Here is a 23,443-nt window from a genome sequence, read left to right as displayed (position 1 = left end):
CGCTGCATCGGACCGTTGTAGTGAAGAGGGAGCTGAGCCGAAAGGCAAAGCTCTCTATTTACCGGTCGGTCTACGTTCCTACCCTCACCTATGGTCATGAGCTTTGGGTAGTGACCGAAAGAACAAGATCGCGGCTACAAGCGGTCGAAATGAGTTTCCTCCGCCGTGTGGCTGGGCGCTCCCTTAGAGATAAGGTGAGGAGCTCGGCCACACGGGGGGAGCTCGGAGTAGAGCCGCTGCTCCTCCACGTCGAGAGGAGCCAGCTGAGGTGGCTCGGGCATCTGTTCCGGATGCCTCCTGGGCGCCTCCCTCGGGAGGTGTTTCAGGCATGTCCCACTGGGAAGAGGCCCGGGGAAGACCCAGGACACGCTGGAGAGACTATGTCTCTCGGCTGGCCTGGGAACGCCTCTGGATCCCCCCGGAGGAGTTAGAGGAAGTGTCTGGGGAGGAGGAAGTCTGGGAGTCCCTGCTCAGACTGCTGCCCCCGCGACCCGGCCCCGGATAAAGCGGCAGAAAATGGATGGATGGATGGATATTGTAATATGTTTAATGGGTAAAGGTCCTCAAAATATCACATGTAAACAGGAAGCTGAAACCCATTGATACAAGTTATGTACTTAGATCAATTCATTTAAAAAACATTCAACATTCCATCTGAGTGCAGAATTACAGGCAACACAACTGATACAAATGCGTTGCACTGCTTCTTTTGCTTCCGTTTTGTCTGTGGCGCTATTTATTGTTTTGCTCATGTACTTTCTGTTTCCATTTCCAGTTGTTCTTCGGCTGTTGCTTTGATAGTGCAGCCAGGGGGAGATAAAGGTCTCTTTCCCTCAGTCCACAACGTATAATTTCCTCAACACACATTATACTCCCACAGATAGTATATGATGCAATAATGGATGTGCATGAAGCTTGCAAAGTTACAGTAGTTTATCAGATTTTCTATAACTGTTTACTTGCTTTTCTTATTTTAAAGGGGACATATCATAAAACCTACTTTTATGAGCCTTTAACTGTGTGATAATGCATCATTATCTCACTCACTCATCCTGTATTGTCTTGCAGTGAAGTGTTAGTTTGCACCTACCCCCTATCCCCGCCCACTGCTGTGTACTGCAAAAGTCACACTCTTGGTCATAATTTGCAAGGTTAAAATCTGTTTTGGTGAAATGCCACTATGACAAGGCCTCTCAGTTCTGCAGTTTAACAATGGCAGATTCACTGGTTTTGAAATATACAAATATTGCCCAATGTGTTCGCGTCAATATTTTGTTTTTGCTGGACTGACTCCACAAACCTGCCATATCAATCTTATTATTTAACACTCTTTTCGACTCACAACAATCACATCTTTGGTGATGAATTATGGCACCACTTGCTGAAACCACTGTGAAAAAATATTTCCCTTTTGTTCATTTTTGCTGACAGAAAAGACATTGAGCTTTGTGAGTTTTAGTTTCAAGTGGATAGATCGTGTAATTACAGAGATGAACCATAAACCAGGTTAATAAATGAGAAATCTGTCTCAGCAGCAAATTTGACTACAGAATTCTGTTCTGTTTCTGCTTTTGGGGCTTAGAACGTTGCGATGTTACTCACACAGAACTTACTGCTGCCCTTAGTTTGTATCATGTTTGTCCTGCTTGAGTCCACAACCGGTCATCACATTTTGTCATAAAAGTGAGAGGAGTTCAGAGGTGAGAAACTATTGGCGTAACCTTAGATGACCTGTTAAATGTCTGAACAGTATTTTTATAATAATGCCTGTACTATAAATTAAATCAAAATGCCTTAAAACTTTTAAAAAGTTGACACACTACCTCTAAGCGAATACATTTTATGCTATACATTTTAACCAACATAATGGTATGTTTAAAGATGAACAAAGTTATTCTTTTTTTATTTACAATACATGAATAAAAATATCACTTACATTACAATGGTAAAAAAAAACTTAAATAATTATTTTATTTGTGTAACTACTTAAATAAAAATAATGAAAATGGTTATTCTATTCACACCATGCTGTCTCAGCAGCTACAATGTAACTTTCACATTAAGTGCTAAAAAAGGTATACTTTTTAATTTTACAGCATGAATTTCATTTTGACTCGATGCTGATGATGGTGATTTCATTCAGCAAACACAGGTGAAGTGGAAGATACAAAAGAACATCGTCTTCAGATATTTTAATAATACAGGAATGGCAAGATGCAGTGACTACCGCAATTTCAAAATAAAGAAGTGTATATGATAATTAAGTAAATACAGCCGTACTATGTGACGTGTTCAGACGTAGACTCCATTTACCGTGGCTCCAGACAATCCCAGTGTAATTGTGTGGAGAGGCTGATGCTCCTGCACTCTTTAAACTGACTCCATTACAGATGGGTGCAGATAACATGGCAGTCCGACAGCACGCGTGTTTCAGCACTGATCAAGCGCGTGTCACTCAAGAATTACACGGACTCCACCAACTGCTCTAATTGACTTTATGCAGGCACAGACATGCATTTTAAAGAGTAGAAAAACAATACTTATATCCTTGTGTTTGAGAAGAACAGAGTACAAGAAACATATGAACTGAGGAGCTTTGTGTAAAACTTACTTTTATAAACACCATTCTCTCCCATATATTATTAAGCTTACAAAAATAAACCCTCCTCTATGATAACAATAATAATGCTATAGTTTTTTTTGCAATGCTAAGTAGTACTTAGATAAGCTCTACTGTATTGAAATATACAACATGGTGTCGTCTCGTCCCTTTGATGAGCACGGTTCAGTTTTAGTTTGAAGGGTGATAAATCTTACCAATGACTTCTTACCAAGTTAAGTTCATTTGTAGTAATAGCGAACCGTATGAAAAGAATGCAGTGCATGGAGCGCACAACTCCATTCAGATTTATAGGACTGCTGTGAACAACCAATGTTCCCAGTCTCCACAAATGTTGTGTAAAACAGCCCTCTGTTGTTCTGCAGGTTTACAGTTTACATAGTATGAGCATTTTGTGACATTGTGCCAACATGCTTATGGAACCTTGTAAGCACAGTCTCACTTTGAGTCGTTTCTAAAGGCTTCATCAGAAAGTGATTCCCTCAGTGTCCATGCACACTGATATTGTCCTTATTATGTTTGAAACCTGATCTCATAAACACACCACTGCATCCAGACAGAGCCCCATGACACAAATAGTCTGCACTGAAGTAAGTGTCTATGGGGGGTTGGAGTAAGGCAACATTTCGAAGCCTTCCATCAGCTGTCCCTGCAAAGGTCTTGAGTTGCCCCCCGACAGTGAAGCGTTTCTCCAAGTTGGCACGTGGGTGTTTTCAGATGGAGAGGCGTAAGTCCCATATCTTGGCCGTGCTCGTGAATGATTACGTCACAGCTGTGAACAAGGCTTGGATGCCAAGCCCGGTGCTCCAAAGCAGTAGCTTATAGGTGAATTTTGTCGAGGTCTGGTGTGGAGGGGTGGAGTGTGCTGCTGGTGGTAGGTAGATCTGTGTGGAGAAGGGGAAGCACGGCCCTATGCGATGTAACTGGTCAGGTCCAGTAGATAGGACGTCATGTCCATGATGTGGCCCAAGATGCCGTCCCTGTCCTGGTCGTTGGGCATCCCTCGCTCGCTGCTCTCACACATGTCTCCAGAGTAGCCGCTCTTACACAGGCACTTGTTGGGCTCCAGACACACACCACCATTGCGGCAGCCAGGCTCACACTTGGCTACAAACAAACACAAAACAAGACCGGGCTAAGTTGTACATTCACGTACTGTTACTGCTGTTGCTGGCAGTGAACGAGAAACATAAAACTCATAGAGGAACGATTCTCAGTTGTAAATTAAACATGGAGTGACATCGTCTCTGAGTGACTATGTTCTTGTTGGCTTGAATAAACATCATTAATTAAACTGGACTTTGTTAGTAGAAGTTAGTAACATTATAGTCATGGGCTTTTGGCTGCAATGATCTTTCAGCACATTTTTCCAGACATCATGGCAGCAAGCAATCTGTCCAGCAAATCACTCACTGTAAATCTTTTTGTGACATTCATGGCATTTCTGTGACCTCGCCATCATTAATATCGTTTTTAGTAAAAGGTAATAGTGTGCGTGGTCCACTCACCCACTCTGCAGAGGGGTCCTTCCCAGCCCGGGCTGCAGCAGCACTTGCCCGTGGGAGTGCAGTGTCCGTTCTTGCAATGTCTGGAGCAGGCCGTCATCAGTAGCTCTGGAGGCTCCACAGTCCGATGGCACTCTTTTGGAGTGTACGGCCTGAAATCAGAGAGAATAATGTCAGCTCTGATGGAACACATGCTCCATTATACTTCTTTAGTGAGTTTGCTGTTGCAGTGTCTAAATGGGAGTTTGTATCTTGTGGTAGGTGACAAAGTATAATAGTTGTTTGACTTTGAGAGCTTTTTTGGAGGGTTCACTCTCCTTGAATACACTGCACGCTTGATGAGGAAAACAGTTCATTTCATTTGATATAAACATGATTTGAAGAATGCAGACAAACACATCCCTTGACCATATGTGTAATGTCTACACCAGAGTAGAGCCCAGTTGTGATCATTCCATAAAAACACAAACACGCACATTGCTTCAAATCATGCTCTGAAAATCTGGAAATAATACTTTGTAATGGAGTTTAGATGAAAAATGCTGATAGCCTGGTGACCGATGCACAAATGGAAGTGTTGAAAATGTGTTGAAGTATATTTGTAATCAGCTTCATTTGTGGAACACTTCAGTATGTGCCAGCCTGATGTTATTTACTACAAAGTGAGAGACTACTCTGCCATCAGATTTTTGTACAGTGCCTTTGACAGTAATAAATATTAATGTCTACAATACAGGCATATGTAAAAGCGATATTTGTGTTACTTTTATTGGGAGAAAGTCAGTGAGGGTGATTCCCATGCTCCCATCAGCACCCAACTCCAGACACGATCATGCTGGCTTTTGTTGTTGCAGGCTGCGTGTGGTTAAGAAAAAAGTGAAAGAAGAACGGAAACAGAAAGAGAGGGAAAGAGAGAGAGTCCCAGGAGAGATGGGGCTCTGTAGCTAACACTGTTAATAGCAGGCAGGGGTCAGCAGCACTACTAAACACTGTGTATGACTGCCAGGGTGGCTGTGAAAACAGCACCTGCTGGTAGCTCCACTTGACAAAGGCAGCTGGGTCAACAGCCACTGTGGGAATTTATCAACTTTGTGAGGGGTGTGAAGGAGCCTGGGTGTGGGAGAAGGCCCACACTACTATAGTACGAACTAGCAAAAACATACTACACCAACTGTTATGTAAAATGATCCGGTGATTTGATGTAGAACTAGAAAAACTGTTAGTGGTATTCTTCAAATCATGTATTTTGCTGATTTGTCTGAAAGGTTGGCTTGCTGCGCTGCATGATTGACACAAGGTATATGTGAGAAAGGGGCTGTGGAGTGGTGTACATTGTGCACCCTGACAATGACTTAATCAAATGGCCCAGTGTGGTCTCTATTGCCGTTTTGTCATCTGACTCCATTGTTTGGGGGTTTCTTTTGTAGCTTCATTCCTTGTTTTAATTGTGCAAAATTTACTGTGTATTGTAGAGGCCAGAGCTATTCAGTAGAACTGGCAAGCAGCTTTGTTATGGGGAGGACCACAGTAGAGATGGAGGAAGATTTAGGAGCATTGGGAAAATAAAGAAAGTTTTTTTCCGCAGCGTGCCGGATCTCACAGATGTGCATGTTCACGTGCACAGTGCACACCCCACCCACAGCCTTTATATCTGTGCACAACACTGATGAATATATTCAACACCGAGACACCACTGCTGTACATCTGTGATTTGTGACTTCCATCCATTGCTAATGCTCTTCATAAAGGAGCTCCCAGGAACCCATTCAGACTTTACTGAGTCTCTTTAAGCTCCCAGCTCACTGTAATTGAATAGTGCAGGCTGCAGCTGACAAACCCAAATGTGTGACGAGCCATTCAGGAGGCTGGCTTCTATTCAGTTCGTAAAGTAAGGTCAGAAAGGCAAGTGAAAATGTGAGTGACATGCAGTTTCTAACAAACTGGCAAAAGAATCTGACAAGTATTTATTTGAATTATTTAAATTTACCAGGGCATTATTTAACCAGCTAAAGCTCATTCCCCTAAAAAAGAGATTACAGACTTTCTTTGCGAGGGAATACAATGTTACTAATATTTTTCACAGCGAAAATATTGATATGCCACAAGTTAAAAGTCAAAAGAGAATGTCAAGTTTAGACTCAGACTTCACTGTGTACTCCACTGGGTGCAACACGGGGCCAGCCTTAAACGCAGCTCTGTCACATTTTAAATCAGCCACAGGCACACATACTAAATTTCACTCAGGAGGTTATATTTGGATCATGTCTTTGATAAATGTGGCCATGCATGAAATCAGTTTGGACGTACAGTAATACATGGTGGAGAAGGATTGGTCAAATGTTGAGCATCTTCTGGTCATCATGTGTGATTTATGACTGGAAACATTTCCATTCACTGCCTCAGTACAAACAGGCCCTGTCTTGCTCTCTCTCGTACACACACACATGCAGCATGTTACAAAATGCATGGTGGCCTATTTATTATTGGAGGGGTACTCCAACTGACAAACAAATACCTAGAAATGAAGTCATCTGGCCAGGACATGTTTACACAAACACTGCTGGGATTTTATAGCCAATGTTTCCCTGTACGCCTTTACTGCACTGCTGAACGAGAGCTCTTTCCTTTTCTGTTCCCAAACACAGTGGATCAAAACACAATGCTATAGCAGACCACAAAACCATAATATTCTCAAACAACCCTCTTTCTAAGAGGCCCAGATGTGTTACAGTGTAACAGAGGAAGACCACCAGACTTGATTAAGTGCTGAGGTCAGTCACACACATTAGCCCCTTTGCTCTACTGTCACTTGCTCTGCCCCTCCCTGAAACAGGATACTAATAATGCAGCAGAAGTGGATTAGTAGAGAGACTCCAGCACCACTGACTCGAAACAGACTAAACATGTCCAGTCGATGATGGAAAGAATTGTTCTTTGGGAGAAGTGTGTCCGGAAAACACTAGTGCCATGTCAGCTCAGTGTTGTCTTTAATTCCTGGCGCTGTCGTCACCCTAATCCAGTCCTTTAAAGTCAGTGCCCACAGGACAATTTCTTCCATTTTATAATATTTATGGAAGTCACACTTCAAAAGATGGGGAGTGTAAAATCGAAGTACAGCACACATGCACAATGTATAATGGTTCATACGATCAGTCATTGAGCGACCAAAGTTTGTCTGCGTGAATATCAGGCTCTAGTCTGTGTAGAAAAGTCAGTGTTGTTGTTGTGGTTACCTGAGGTGAGCTGGTGGTATTTTTGTGTTTGTAAAAGTTAGTAAATGAAAAAGAAATAGGGAGATAAGGTCCTGATTCCCCACTGAGCTTCTCTGCTGTTACTTTGAAGGAGCACTTTATTGTTGGTGGTAGACGCAGTGAGAGGAGGGCCCACTGTAGAACCAAGATTTCAAAATATCAAATATGGCTTGATATCCATCGCAGCTCGTCTCTGACCAACGCTTCTAGGTCTTTGTCCATGTCTCACTTTGACTTACTATATTTTAGAGCTATGACAGGATTTTCCCAACAAACTGTAATCTTTCATCGCAGATGCCTAGATTGTGTAATGGACACTCGGGATTAACAGATATAGAAAGCCTCAGCAATTGGTTAAACTTTCTTAAAGTGTGTTTCAGACCAAACTGAGTTCCATGTCTGCTGAGAGAGAAGAAAGCCGATTAAACACTGAGGCTCAACATGGATAGAAAATAAAAAGATTTACTTCACAGGAGGAGGCATCGATATTTGCAGATACGCTGCCGGATCCTTAAGCATATCAACAGTACTGGAGGGCCTTTTTTTTTTTTTAATCTAGAAAATTGTTTTACGATCGGTCTGTGGGATCTTTGCATGTTTTTGGCATGAGCTCTTGTTTTGCAGTTTGGTTGATCTATTGTGTTCTGTTCTTGTTGTCCCTGTCTGTGCGTCGTGTTCTACCAGAGGGTTGTGTAACAAAAGTAGATTTACAAGAATTATTTCAACATGGTTAATACAATGGCATCTGAAAAAATTGTATCTTTTACAGTTAATGGAATATTGAGTCCAACAAAACGGTCAAAGATTCTAACTAAGAAAGGAAACCCATTTAAATGACTTAGAACATCAAAAATTAACAAAATGTGGTTAAAACAAATGATTCCACATAAGAGGGGAGTTGCCATGTTGATCTCAAGCAGAATAGCCTTTGGACAGAGTTTTGAACACAAAGACAAAGATGATAAAGAGTTGTATTGGTCAAAGGGTCTATTAATGAAAGTGTGTTTACTTTGATGAATGCTCCCCCAGGAAGTGACCTCACTTTCTATACAAGTTATAGATCTGATTGCAAACCACTCTGAGGGAACTCTTGTCAGTGGCGGCAACTGGAATTGCATGGTATTTATCATTTAGAGAATAATAAGGAAATATAACTAAACACTTGGACTGTAACTGTAGCCCTGTTAGATATACCTACTCAGTGTTTTATGCACCAAAGAGTACACAGAAGAATGTGTGCCCAGATTGTTCTTGTTTGTAAAATAAACTGTGTAAATGTCATTATCTTTTTCTAAATGATTTTCATATGTGCTCAGCTTTCACAAACAGTTTACAGATCCATCACACCCATGGTGAGTTCCAATGGAGTTTGCACGACAAGCTTGAGTAGACACATGAATTATGAAGGGAATGCACAGGTTTTCCACAGTTTAACAACATCTAGTGCCGAGTAAGTTCCACCAGTGTGACGCATGCAGTCAAACTTTCATTTAAAATAAAGCTCTAACATGGCATCACTCTTGTTGGTCTCGTCACAGTCTATGGCATGTGTTCAAGTGATGACTTGTTTTGAGTCGCATTTTTGCATCCAGAGTGAGTAAGGGAATGTGTGTATGGACAGATGGGATTGCACGCCGTGTGAAAGAGGAGAGTCTTATTTACGGTCGTCGTGTGAACAAGTAACCTGCTCAGCCAGCTTTTCCCATTCTTTATAATGAGTAAATGATGTACTCTTCATTCGAGAGAAGGCTGTGCACTTAATACAATTCGAATCAAGGTTGAGATTCTAACAGTTCTAATCCTCAGTGATTTGCTTGAGTCCGTTTAATCGAGACGTCCACAGCGGGGGGGAAATCAAGGTTGGAACAGATTTCAAACTATTTTGAGCAATGTGTGGGCTGTACCTTTTGGGATCCACCAGTTTGTAGAGCTTGCCTCCGTACAGCTGTGTCAAGGTTTTACTGCTGGCTAAAATGTACACCTCACCTGCATACAAAAAACACAAAACCATGTGTAAGTAACTAAAGAGTGTATATTTACTGTACGTATGTCACAGGGCAAAATGGTGTGAGATGATGGCAACAATGGCAGATGACAGGTAGACTGACACGAGAACAATACGCATAGTCAGAGCTTCTGCAACGCTGCACCTGCCAAAGGTTTAATAAGACAATTGGATACTTATGACTAGGAACCGAGCAGATAATTTAATGAGGAACAAGGCCTCAAGTAAATTCCATAAAGGGACAAATTGCAAGCATGTGTCTGTGGGGGCCCATACCCTTCCAACCTATTTTCACCATTGGCAAACCTTAATGAAATCCAGGAGTATTTAAATATCTATTTATGTAATAACCCAGAGCTCTGGCAAGAATCTCTACAACACATTTCTGCAGGCCTCGGTAAGTGATCTGCATTGTATTTTTTGCTTAATAAGGAACAGCACATTTGACAGTTAATAATTTTGTAAATGCTTGGTGCTTGTCCAACACGTTAAACGGCTCTGCGTCGCATTAGGCCGCTTACCTCAGCTGACACCACGTGATCAAGATGTGATGAATTTGCACAACTTTCTCACGTGGTTATAGTGCTCGGCAAAATATGTATGTAAAAGAGTTATGACAGTCTTTCAACGACAGACCTTTGCAATGTGAGGGTTGCTGTTCTTTTGTTCACAATAAAAGAGTCACAATGGGTAAATTGTACTAACCTAACTCATCCTCTCCGAAGCCCAAAATGTTGCCAGCGAGTATTGTACCACAGGAGGTGGTCGAGCCCAGACACAGAGGTTTCTCCTGCCACTCCTCTCCATTTGACAAGGAGGATTTCTGCAGAATCCTTAAATTACTGCAAAGAAACAACAAACAGAAGTTAATAACAGAACATGTGCTAAGGCAACATTAACGTCTTGTTCGGAGTATCAAGCATTTTGATCATTTTCTACTTATAACTCTTACCAACCCTTACCCTGAAATGCCAACTTTCTTATCACATACTACTATTTGTATGCCAATACACAGTACAGCACGAGCTGTAAGAGGGTTTGCTAGCTGAAATATATATTTTAGATTTTACACACCGAAACCAGGGAAATGAGAATCTTTTCCGCTCTTTGGATATAATACAGATTGAATGTCAAACCCTTAATCCGCATGTCTTTGAACTTTCAGTTTCTAAACAAACATCATGGCAGAGCCAGCACAGAGCACTAACAGTGTGTTACAAATCAGTGTAATTCCTCATTTATCCAGTGTGTTCCATTGTATGAAAAGGTTCAGTTGGAAAAGATTCAGATGTTCAGATGACTATAACTGAATCTTTTTCTAAAGTGTAACAAAGTGCATCAATGTCTATTCTATGCCAGTCCAAAATATGCACCCTCCAGCAACTATTGCTGAAGCGTCACTATTTCCCATCATTACAGCTGAATTACAACCCAAAGTTTGAGTTGCTCAAAATCTCTCTTACACTAAAGAGACGGAGCCATCTAAAGCATGTTTTCCCCATGATATCCTCAGTGTTTACTTTTGTACTGATGCAATGTGTCTAACGTGTTTAATATCCTAATAAAAGATGTACCCATTCTTATCTCCAAACACATAACTTCCGTAAAGTCGTCTTGACTGACAGCCTCTGTAGATAAAGCCCCCGACAGGTGGCGCACCGCCATTGGACTGCAGGTTATAGACGGACGGCTCATTTTCTAGACACACAAGGAAGATACAATTCAAACATCCACAAAATAATATTGGCTCATGTTGCAACAGTCATCTGAGAGACTGTACCTTACCATAATCCTTTCCTTTAGAGATCTCCAATATTCTCCCTGACGTGGTGTTTCTCCCAGTATTATCCGTGCACAGTATCGAAAGACTTCCATTGTCCACCTGAAGCTGATCCACGGCACATCTAACACAGTCAGGGGGAGGGAGATATCTCATCAGCCAATCAGTTCAGATTCAGCCAGTACGTCAACATAAAAGCTCCTCTAATAAACCAGGAGGATACGTTTTTCTTCTCAAATGTATTGCAGTAGGATAGTTATAACTGGTGTATTACGATTTAAACCAGAAGGGGTGGTTTTTATTACGGGGTCGGGCTTGAACTGAAGTCACCTTGATGTTCCACTGACCTTCCTGGGTCGTGTAATCCGTGTGCAAAGATTTCAGGAGGCTGGTTGGTGCTGTTGAAGTAGGGATTATTCAGCGGGATGGAGTACGGTGAAGAGCAGCAGTCTGTATCCACGTCCACCCTCAGGACGGAGCCTGTAAAATCACTGAACACACACGCTGCGCATGAGCACATTTTGGGGGCGACTGCTTGTGGACCTCGTACGTGGGGCGTTTTCTGACCTGAGCCCGTCCATCTCCTCCATGTCGTCCAGCGTGATCATGCCATCTCCCAGAATGATGTGCAGCAGGCCGTCCGGACCGAACAGCAGCTGACCGCCGAGGTGCTTCCGGTGGAGCTCGGCCACCTCCATCAGCACGCGCACCGTCCGCATGTCCACCTGGTTGGGATTTTTCCTAACACAAGCATATACTGCCTTTACACACTTAAAACCATGTTATCAACTGTTTTTCTCACTTTGACTTCCCAAATTAAAATTGTAGTCCACTTTGTATTAAAAATCTATTAAACATGTTCTTAAAGTTCAGTGTATACATATTAAATAGCATGATTTTGAATTGTTTAAATAAAAGAATAATGCTTTTTGAGATTACTGCATCTACTTTACTTTTATTTTCTTGCTGCAACAGTTTAGTTAGTTTAAGTGTACCCATAATAGCAGTAAGCAACGTAGGAGAGAATTGGCCAAAACAGTTTTCTGTCTGGAGACACTCTAAGGCTGAAGTATTGTCTCATTGAGAAAGACAGAGGGTGGATCACTGCATATCTTACACAACGTTGAGGTGTTGCACAATGTGAGTATTTGGAGTCACAGTCTGAGCAAATATACTTTGTACGTTGCATATGAAAATGGCTGTTTCAATACAATTTTAATTAGTCAAATCATCCTCAATTAAGGATATATACCGCAGTCAGTGTGACTGCCGACAAAGACAATAATCACGAGCAAGCCATTAAAACGTTTAAGTAAGTCTTTACTTGAGAGACAATTGTAACTCATATTTTCACATTAACGCGTCTGCTACATTTAAATCTTTTTTAAAGTGTTAGCCTCTGCAAACTCTTGGTTAAGTCAAACTGAAGTCCTGGCATAGTTCTCAGTCTGTTCTGGTTCAACCCCAGTGTTGTCCTGGTTTAGATTTGGTGTAGTTCAAATGATCAACACATGACAGAAAGCAGCTACACTTTAGGTGGGTAAACTGGAACGGACATCAAATATGTACAGTGTAGGATGTTTAGAATGTGTTCTACCTTGAAACAGTGTACTCCACCACTCTGAGAATGTGGTCGTGAGGTCCAATAGCCCAGCGCTCCTGGTTGGTGGTGTAGGAGACGTAGAGCTTGCCATTCTTCTTGTAATTGGGGTGGAATGCCAGGCTAAGAAGCCCTCTTTCATCTCCGCCCTGTAGTCATTGAGAAACATCCAGAAGTTAATCATGCTGCTCTTGGATTACCCCCCTCAGTTATCTTCAACACAAGATGCAATGCCTACGCTTTAAATTATTCTTTTCTAATCCCTCTTTTTGTAAATCCATTGAATTCCTGTGCTTTTTCCCCTTCTCCTCTTCGTCCAAAGCAATTCACTTCACACCTTCACCCACCTCACAGAATGTACCATTAGCAGCTATTATTCTGAATGTGACTTTGGATGGAGCTGCACCTCCTCTACAATCCCCTTTACCCAGTTTTGAGGGGAGCCTGGTTATGTGCGCTTGTCCTAAGGGTCAGGGGGCCCCTGTGACGCCCGGGCCCTCCCGGTGGCCTCTATTGTGCAGTGATTTGTGTGTGTAATCTTCAGGGGATATCCGTGAATGCTATGCTGAGTGGCTGAAAGAATTTATTAGCTCACTCACAGTTCATAGAGAGCACAAAGGTGCAGAGTGCTTCATTCTGTGCTTTTTGCTCCCTGTCCCCCTTCACGCTTAGAATCCACGCAAAATTGAAGCCTTTTAAAATGGGTAAGAGGTTGCATAAAAGAAGAAAACTGTCAACTCCACTGTCTTGGCAGCGTGTTTAGAAAACAGTGAAATAGCTTGTGTAATATGTAAACCTTTGTTTCACCTCAGAGGCAGCTGCACTTGTCACTTGCTGGTGGTCCCGTCATCATAGTTAGTTGAAATAATCATCTATGGCCAGGTTGGCCACTCTTTGTACCACACTTTCCCTTAGTAGGTGTTGCCTTGCCACACAGAGTGTGAGGTTTCAGTGAATGTATTTATTTATAATGCTCAAATGCTTACCTCAAACAATCAGTTTGGATAAATCAACACAATCCCAGCACAAATAAATACATATATAACAAAATATCACATTTAAAATTATGAATACGGTCTGTTTTTTTAAAGGTGGGTGGCCCTGTACAGATGGAGTCAATGCAACAGGCCAAAGCACACATGCAGTTAAATTTACAGGATCTTTTAGTTGTGTGGACTGCATTAAGCTTGGTGAAGCACAACACTCACACAGGCATACGAATGCAAAATAGATGACTCCATTGTGAAAGAATGAACATAAAATACCAATGAGCAATAACACAGCCCCACATTATCAACGGCTTCTTTCAATCGCAATTTAAAGGGAAATGTGACGTTGACAAATAAATCTTTTCTCCAAAGGCAAAGTTCTTTTGCATGGAAATTTATGAGTCCTACTAAATGTCGGATTGGTGAAGTCAAAAAAAGAGGAGTTACGTGGGAGGTATAAAGCAGTGTACAGCTGGATGTTAATCCAAGCAGAGGTGAACGCACTTTGCCAAAGAATGTCAGAAGGTTTCGTCCGCGGAAGTCAATGCTTTCCTGAAAGGCAGGATACATATGTTGAATTTGGGGATGCAATGACCCATATCCCCAAAATAAACTCACTGTGGGGAGCCAGTCAAAGACCACAGCACTAAAGAGGCCTGGATCCGGAGCCAAGGGGAGACCACCAAGACACACAGTGGTTAAATGGGCTGAAATATTAGCTCTGAGCTAATGAGCAGCTCCCTCAGCAGCAGGCTAAGAGCAGAGCTGGCACAGGGGCCACAAGAAACAAACAGAGTGAGACCACAGGCGCGTGTGAGGAGACACTGAGTCAAGCACCTGCCACACACTACAACTCTTTTGTTCTGAAAAATGTCAAAAACATGTTATTGATCATGTTTGTTCTAGGAAATTTGAAACTGTACCTTTAATTCATATGTCTATTACAATCGATTTACCAAATTGATTTACATTTACTTTGTACAGGGCTGAAACACATACCAAAGCCTTATATTACTCTGTCCAATTAATTCCATGTTCAGTATTACATTGTATTAGTCGTGTATGCCTTGTTAATGACGGGCTCGTGAAGCAAATCCCTCTTATTCTTGCTGAGCCTGGCAGGAGCCTTTGAGGATCTCTCATGAGACGTACGCTGTTTGTTTCTCGCTACACCTGTCTCTGTGCTCGCTCCACTTCTGCTCTCCGGGGATGTGGTTTTGGCACTGTCAGAGCGTTGGCATCTCTCCACACAAAACTGGGAAAGTTATGCTTAAGGATAAGGAGTGGTTGTTATCTAACATCTTGCGGTGCTTTAAATGGAATACTAACTTCCTCCGAGTGGCACACAGCTCCAGAGATTCCAGTTTGCAGAGGCAGCTGTCTTTGCGCCCAGAGACACAAGTGCTGGCTCATACTTTGTTACTAGAAACCGTTTGATCCCGGCTTGTGGGCATTCCTGCACCAAAGACATTCCACATGAGCAGATAGGAGCCACAACGTGAATGATGAATATGTTTGTTGACTAGAAGTAGTCAAAGAAGTTTAAACAGGAGTGTGTAAGAATCCTAGATGTGCCTCAGTATTTTATTAATTGTTATGATGTAATAACTGTATGAGAAGAAAATAAATTCTCCAATAATTTCCGAGGCAGCATGTGCTCCACCCCAGTGCTTCTTCTCATAGTTCTAATGTAAGGATGAGTAGGGCGGCTTATTTTAGCTCCTACGAAGCATCCAAAGCCTCTGATGACTGCTGAGAATGCAAAGCAGCTGACGCAGAGTGCAAGATGAAGTGACTTCTTTGTTTTGGTTCTAAAATATTTGATTGCCCTCACCCCTTTTGCACAGGCTGGTGCATGCCAGTGGACTCACTGTCAGCAATGCGTCTGCCCTTTTTGATAACTTCATCTTAGACGGTAACAGTCAACAGCACCAAAGAGCATTTGACCTTCAACTGCTATGAAGACAGAATGTAAGCTATAAAATAACATGTAGCAGTCTCAGTTTTAATAAGCCAATATAAAAAGTGGATAAAACTGTTTATGACAAGATGATAAGAAATGCCAAATCACTGCAAATAATGACAGCAGATTCCATCATCGAGACAATATTCACAAAGTAAAGTTCCAGCACTGCTACAGATAATTAAAAACTGGATCACTTTCAGGACCAATTTACCAATCTGAATTAAAAGTGTGTGTTTGTGTGGGGTGGATAGAGGGGAAGCCAAACACAGAGGTTGGATTTCAGCTGCAGAACACCCACTGTGCAGTTTGCAGCCCACAGTGCTACAGCACAGCATTGTTTTTGTGCAGTTTCGCTTAATTGGCACCGGGGGGATCCAGGCGAGGGGAGCGAGGAAATACAGAACATTACAATCAAAGCATGTGCATGGGGCTGATGATGAAGCCGTTATCTGACAGGCCTCCGGGGGGGCCAGGTCCTCTCTGTGTAAAAGTGCTCCATCCTGTTGACACTGCCAGTAAACACCTGAGCCTCTGTTGCTTGTGTCCAGCGCTTCCCCTTCGGCCGACAGCAGCCAATAGGACTCCGGAGACTCACCAGGCCATGTCGGACTGCTGTTATAACCATTTTATTCACATCCAGATTGGACTGAATGCTGAGAAGGGAGCGGAGCGGAGTTGGAGGAGCATCCTGTGGGGAGCAACTGCACAGTCAAGCGCCGTGCTCCGTTTGACTTAGTGTAAGCACAAGTCTTATCAGTCAGCAGAAAAGCAGGAGGCATTCGTGACAGATAAACGTCCTGTCCAAGAGTGTGCCCACCACGCAGCACGCGGGCCCCAGCTCCATCCATTATTTTTCACAACGTTCAAGATGTGTAACATGTTCCCTCTCGAAAGATCTTCATAAAACCGTGTGCGCGGGCTTCCAGAGGCAAACAGCTACACAGATGTTCAGTAACGTCGAACAACTCGAGTTGACTTGAACAAACCTTTGTATCATTGCTCGTATCTTCAGCAAGAAAATACGTAGAACACCTGTCAAAATGATGCTCTGTTATGAATATAATGACTACGGTCATTGTTAGCTTCTGTATAAATACTGCTGTTTGGCTACAGGCTACTATTTGGGTCATTGTTTTAGCTGTGAAACAAGTCACCATTGGAAGGCATGGGTAAGCCGTCATGTGGGTTATTACCACCCTTGAAGGAACAATGTGGAACAGATTAAGAAAGCCATTAACCCAGCTTGTGTGAATTAGCTGAAAATTAGGAATGAGTACAATGTGTTCTGTGCGTACAGTTAATTATAGGGTAATAGAGCAATGATTGGACACAATTACATTTGATGAATGGCTGCTTGTTTGGAGCTATTATACTATTTATCACTCAAAGACTGCAGACACCTCGCCTCATATTTACCTGAATGTTTTGTATTGTCTCTGAAACTACAGAAACAGAAAACAGTATGGAAAAGTGCATCTGTCAAGTCCAAAGAAAAGTTGCCTGGAAGTACTTTATAATTGGGGGTTACTGTGACAGAGTCCATACCTTTATGCCATTTTGTACGAGTTTGTGGATGTCGAGGAAAGGTTCCTTGAGCATCACCAGGTCGTGGGTGAGGATTCGGACGATGCCTTCCCTATCGAGGACAAAGAGGCGTTGGGATCCATCCCCGCAGTGCACTGCAGCCACCGGCTGTCTCAAACCACTCAACACCTCCTGGGCACAGTAGCAGTTGTGTTTGTGTTTCCTGGGCAACCGACGAGACACAAAAGGTCAAAGACTCACAATGCAAGAGAGAAATCCCATAAAAAAGCTAGTAGACTTTGGACTATTCAGATCATTTGTATTTTGGAAGGAAGCGGTTTGTCTTGACATATCAAATGCCAAAGGGACAGAAAGTTCTTGTTCTGTCACCTTTGGCTGAACAAACGCTACACTTACAAAAAACACATGAGTGCAATATGCAAACATAGCCTTGTAAAAGCCAGAAGACCAACCTGATATCTTCTATTTTTTCATCCCCCAAGTAGTTGGAATCCTGGCCATGAAGTGGTTTTCGCTGAAAATCGGGAAAGCATAGACTGCCATCCCTCCTTCCATAGTATTGGCAGAACTCATCCACATCCGCTTGGAAAAGCTCTAGAAGTGAAAACAAATAGATGCAATGATTTGAACCAACTTAATCTAAGTTAGAATGAATTTAAATGCAGACATGGTGTGCTAAGACTTTGAAGACCGAATCCTCCCAAACTGGTGAAGAATGGAACAGCAATATATATTACATTCATTACCAGAGAAATGTGTTTTATTCCAGCCAAAGCAAGCAATAATAGTGTCAGAGGTATGACTTTGTGTCTCAATTCAAATTCTACAAAACTTATTTCAAAAAGTTGGATAAAGAATCTCCCACTGAAAACAATCTCGAACATGGAAGAAAAACAGGGCTTGTTATAAGCAATGAGTGAAAAAGGGAAGGACCACACGTATGGCATCCTTCTCCACAAAGCAGTTTCTCAATGGCCCTTGGTGACCTAAAAACAATCCTGCCGATATTGTTTCCTTTAGAGAATCCCTGTGAGGACAAGCGCAGAGCAAACACAGCAGGGGTAAAAACACAAACAGAATACTTTCATCTCCCTCTCCTGCCCCATCTCGACCGCATTGGATGACCGCACGGAGGACTGAAGGTGATAGGATATCCCCTCAAAACATCTAAACATAACATGGAGATCAAACAGGACTGTGGCTGTACCACCCACCCGTTTGTCTGGAGTTATCTTAACCATGCTGGTCGGGGAGGGAAAGGAGGAGGAGGAAGTGTGGAGGTGCTTCGACAGCTACGGAAGGTGGAAGTGAGAGGTTCAACTAGTAAAGGTCTTTATGAGGAAACAGGACTTGAGAGAAGATTTACAAGTGTTAAGATGGCCCTTGTAAAAGAAACTCTGCAATGTATTTTGGCTGTAAATGGTCTAGAATAATAGCTTAACAGCAAGTTAGGTGTAATCCTCCACATTGTGGTTTTCCCATTAGCTTGTGGTCATTGATAGTGTGTTAAAGTTGAGTACAATCATTATGTGCAATCATTAAATCTAAATGTAAAGATAATGTCTCAGTTAAACTAAAAAATGTGATGAACCAAAAGGTAATACTCCCACAATCTGGCAGTATGTTGGTATAAGATTTCATGGTAGTATTCAGTTATAATACAGTGTATAAAGTTTATCATCCTGTGCATCCTCACCTAACCATACATACTCTTTTACATCTGTTGACCTCTAGGCCTTCTATAGCCTACTATTTCAGCACTAATTGTAAATCAATAAAACTGAAAAGCATCAAAATGTATGGAATAAGACAAAGCCAAATGAGCACAAATGAAAGAAAGAAGCAGGAGTGGGAGACAGAGGCCTGTCCATTTCTCCTACTCCCTTGTGCTAATGTTATACTTCCATCTGGTTATCTTCCAACACAACCTGGGTGGCCCACCCCAAGTACTTGACATCTTGATGCACTTCAGCAGTTTTACATACACAACCTTTGTAGAAAAATAAATGTGTCATTCGTCACCACATATGCTGATCTGTGCAGGGGCTGGGGGGGGGGGGGGGGGGACAGGGAGGAGCCTGCTCTGCTTTGGAGCAGGGGGCAAAACTAACTGGAGAGCTACCTTCAATTTTGAAGAAAAACTTGGCTGGAAGAGAAACAGACAGTCCAAAAGTGTTTGATCATGTTTGGTATGCACTCTTGAGGCACAACTACCTGTAGTCTTGCATCCCTTCAAAGGATGCATTCCAACTGTTTTTAGACATAGGCTAGACAGGTTCCTGTCCTTTGCTACTGCTGCATCAGCTTCATGGAATTATGTACTGCTGATCCCAAGCAGAGAACAATAAGATGTTATGAGAAGGGACATTATCTTCTGGTTTATCCATGACAACAAATGTTCAACCTGTATAACATTGTTTTCTATGCTGTTCTGAGCAGAGATATGGTCATTTATTAAATGAATAAATTCCACAGTTATTTATTAAGCAACAAATGTATATGAGCTCAGACGAGGCAACAGCAAAAATAATTATTCGCAGCCCAGACAAGTGAGTTATTTATTTGTTTATATAAATGGGGCGGAGCATATTCATTAACTTTATCATAATGTAAATATGCCAGATGCCACGTTTCCATCTGTTCACAAACGGCAGGTTAATATTCGGACAAACAAGCCACACACACTTGAATATATCCGTAAATGTGAGTAAAAGCAGCAGAATAATCGTGTCTAACCTTGTGCACATCCTGTCAGAGCCACGAATGTTTGCTTGTTTGTCACTAGGAAACCATTTACGATACTCATTTTCCGCGGCGTTCATTGTCATTATTCTCTGCGTAATTACCCGGTATGTGCCCCCTGCAGGTGTAGTAGAAGTCGCGGCAGAAGTCCTGGCAGAGTCGCGGCAGGTCGGGCTCCCTGTGTGGCATCTTCTCCGTGTCCAGGGAGTGGAACAATACCTGGGCGTTCGGGGAGCAGCGGGCACACTTGATCTCCTCCAAGAGGCGTCCACATTCTGTATTATTCGTGGAGAAAACCTGGGGGACCACACACAGCAGCGGCGCGACCGGTTACAATGACGAGCCTGTTATCTTACACACGTTGTGCAATAATACAACACCCCAAAAAAAAGTGCTATTTCTGACCGCGGCTTTGACAAATCGATGACATCTTGAGCGAGGCTGAGTCCAGGTCATTACGCTTAAATACCCCCAAAGAGTTAAGCCCAGAGAAATTAGCAGGATTATTTGCCTAACAAATTAGCAGCAATAAAACACAATGTAATCTGTTTTAAGTCAAGAGCGGCGCTGCCAGCGGAGCGAGCGCGCGGGCTTGGCTGGTAGTGCTTCGCTCCGTGTGAGGTCCACGTGTAAACACCAATTTGGAGATAGACAGGCACATCATTCCCGCTCTGGTATCAACAAATTAGCGGTCTGTCGAAGTCAATTAGACCCGCGGACTCAAGGCCAACATATGGATGCCTCGCACTTTGCTTATGTTACGGAACAACTAGCGCCGGTGAAGACGTCTTCTGTTCGCCGGGCCCCTCAACAGGTGGCAGATCCGTGAGAGGCTGTCAATCAAACGGTCTAATCTTGAGTCATTTTCGCCCGGGGGGACCTTTCCTAAACCCGACCCGCTGTGCGTGGACGTCCGGTCTGTGTCCCGTGTGCCCTGTACAGTAGTGCCATGTTGCTGGGTGAGTAATTGCCCATTGATTCCGCGCGGTTATTGGCCGGCACATTGTCCACGTAGAGTTGCATGTGTGTGCTCTCGACCGTGGCCTGTGTCCATATGTTCCTGGGATGTGGTCCAATGTTGCCATCATCCAGACCAGAATACAAGTCGAGCTTTGTTTGTTGTCTTTCACATCTCACTGAGCGTGTTCCTCAAAAGCAAAAGGACAGCGATGAAGCTCAGCTGCTGCACTATTCCTCTGGACAGAATCTGAGTGTGACATAAGTCCATTTGAAGGCCTAATCAGACGCATTGGTCAATAACAGAGGAATGCAATGGCTGAGTTAGCTGTCTGAGGGGTTATGTTATCCAGTCAGTGCATCATTTTGTTTCCGAATGACTTGGTATTAACATTGCCAGTGACATAGCTGTAGAAGTATAATAATGGAGAACACAATAGAAATACAATGAAATAAATATTCTTGTGAGCAGCTCAGTGAGACTGGGAAAGAGAAGCTAAACTCTTAATCTTTAACAAAACACTTGCCCCTGGGGAATAGGTGTAGATTGGTTGGCGGAGGTGCAGCACTGGGCACACACCTTCTCAAAGACAGGATTGGTGACAGGGCGAGAATGATGTTCTCCATCTTCTCCCATTAGTGAAACCAACAAACACAATAGTGTTGTTGTTATTCTTGCTCCATAATCAGACAGGACTCTGTGTGTGGGCAGTGTAGTGGGAGGAGGAGAAGTCGAGTTCGTCCTATTCAGTTTTCCCCTCTTATTTGCATGACTTGAGCAAATTAAATGATGCAATATGGCTTTTTGTCGCAGCACAAAGTGCGCTACCACCCAGCCACTGAATGATTCCAGGAGTGGTTTACATGAGAATGGCACGGTGAGAATCCTAATGGAATCCGCATTTGTCGTGTTTCTCTTTTACTCATCCGAGCTCAGTTGGCTTCAGCCCCAGAACATGACATCACTTGTTGTGAATGCATAACTGTGTTCAGTAAAGACACGCGCATGGTGCACATTATATTCCCTGTCAAACCTCTTCAGTCGAACGACAGTCACAAAATATCTAATAATCTAAACGTTTGACGCACAGTCGCGCACAATGTGCCTTAAACAGAAACCTTCATGAATCAAGTGAGCTACAACTTTGACCAGAAACATCCCCATATCCAGCAGTGACAGCTGAGTTTTGCACTTAAAGCGTGATGTGGGCTACGCTACCGTAAACTGGCGACTTCCATGGCAACCCCGAAGCGCACGCTGAATGCTAGTTGAACCATAAAACACCTGGGAAACAGACGCGCGCAGACTATGAAACATCACAGTGGAACATATTTGTATTTATATATATATATATATATATATTTATGTACCTGACAGCGCGCGGAAAGGTCCCCGGACTCCGACCTCACGCCCGGGGCAGTTCCTCCCGTACTACACCCTTCATTTATAAGGCTATGCACAATGACAATACACAATGGCTATAAACACGTCCCCGAGGCGCTCAGCTCTTGAAAAGCAGACCCCCTCTACATACGCGGTGGGCAGATGTGCGTGCACGTACCCGGGCATCCCTGCGGTGTAGGATCTGAAAGGCGGCTCTCCTGGTGGGACAGCACGAGACGCGGGGGTACAACCTGTGGCAGACCTCCCCGCTGGCGCCGCCGCCGTCCAGCAGCACTTTGCGTTCCCGTTTCTTCAGCCGCTTGGGCACGCTCCCGTCGTAACAACGTCTCCTCCTGGAGCTCAACTCGCCGCGCTCGCCGAATTTGGCGTCTCCACATTCCCACACGTTCACCGCAATGGCCAGGACCAAAACAAACTGCAAGTGCTTCATGGTTTCAAAAAATAAGAAATGTAAAAAAGATCTAATAGGCAGGAGAAGAAGGGGGGAAAAATGCCCCTGAATAGCCTGTAAGAATATACAAAAAAGCACAACGTATGGGAATATTATTTATGAAAGAAATATCAAAATAAAATGAAGTGAGCAATCAGCTGATGTGTTGTAGGATGAATAGCTTATTTGCTGATTTTGATACTGCCGCGTGGTAAACGGCTAAAGAATTCAATTAGAAATAAACAAAATGTATCCTTTAGGCAATCATTTCAACAACAACAAAAAAGGCAAAACTCCGTAACGTTCCTTCAGACGTAATTCCTTAGCGCGGAACACGGCGGTATGTTCGTGCACGAGTCCAAATGTCACAAATCAAAACTTGTGCCTCACTTTAGTCCTCAGTGCGCTCACATGTTTCCCCGTGCTCTTTTCTCCTTCTTTTTAACCAGCGCGCGAGAACAGGGGCGCGCGCGGTGACGTAGGACGGGACGTTGCGGGAGCGCGCACGAGGCGAGGTTGTGGTTGCCCTGTCCCGGGGCGCACGTGGCCGCCTCACCTGCGCGTGGGGCGGCGGGAAAAAGCGGATTTGCATAGACGTTGTCACGGTTTGGAGCGCGAACGCGGGTGAAACACGAATGAATGAAACGG

At 43.2% G+C, this 23,443-nt stretch overlaps 1 protein-coding gene across 1 annotated transcript; it reads right to left on the bottom strand.

The window, feature by feature from the left end:
- Nucleotides 1-1,874: 1,874 nt before the first annotated feature.
- hhip (hedgehog interacting protein) lies at nt 1,875-22,807 on the bottom strand. The gene is made up of 13 exons (XM_072462526.1): nt 22,523-22,807; nt 20,108-20,300; nt 17,714-17,855; nt 17,262-17,463; nt 12,759-12,910; nt 11,729-11,902; nt 11,509-11,652; nt 11,167-11,285; nt 10,956-11,079; nt 10,087-10,223; nt 9,281-9,362; nt 4,129-4,277; nt 1,875-3,727 (listed from the first exon to the last, which is right to left on the bottom strand). The coding sequence occupies exons 1-13, from the start codon at nt 22,793-22,795 to the stop codon at nt 3,531-3,533; spliced, it is 2,088 nt and encodes a 695-aa protein (XP_072318627.1). The 5' UTR covers nt 22,796-22,807; the 3' UTR covers nt 1,875-3,530.
- Nucleotides 22,808-23,443: the final 636 nt, after the last annotated feature.

This window comes from Eucyclogobius newberryi, unplaced genomic scaffold (assembly GCF_026437365.1).
Source record: "Eucyclogobius newberryi isolate DKJ021-1_F unplaced genomic scaffold, fEucNew1.0.hap1 SCAF_4, whole genome shotgun sequence".
In the NCBI taxonomy this organism is placed as follows: Eukaryota; Metazoa; Chordata; class Actinopteri; order Gobiiformes; family Gobiidae; genus Eucyclogobius; species Eucyclogobius newberryi.
The sequence above is the reverse complement of the archived record's forward strand: the minus strand, read 5'-3'. Positions and strand labels throughout refer to the sequence as shown.

Coding starts and splice junctions, on each gene's coding strand:
- hhip (XM_072462526.1), bottom strand. CDS start 22,795: ATGAAGCACTTGCAGTTTGTTTTGGTCCTGGCCATTGCGGTGAACGTG. Junction 12,911..17,261: donor TCGTACAAAATGGCATAAAG/GTATGGACTCTG, acceptor CAATGACTACAG/GGCGGAGATGAAAGAGGGCT. Junction 11,286..11,508: donor GGATTACACGACCCAGGAAG/GTCAGTGGAACA, acceptor TGACTGTGTTAG/ATGTGCCGTGGATCAGCTTC.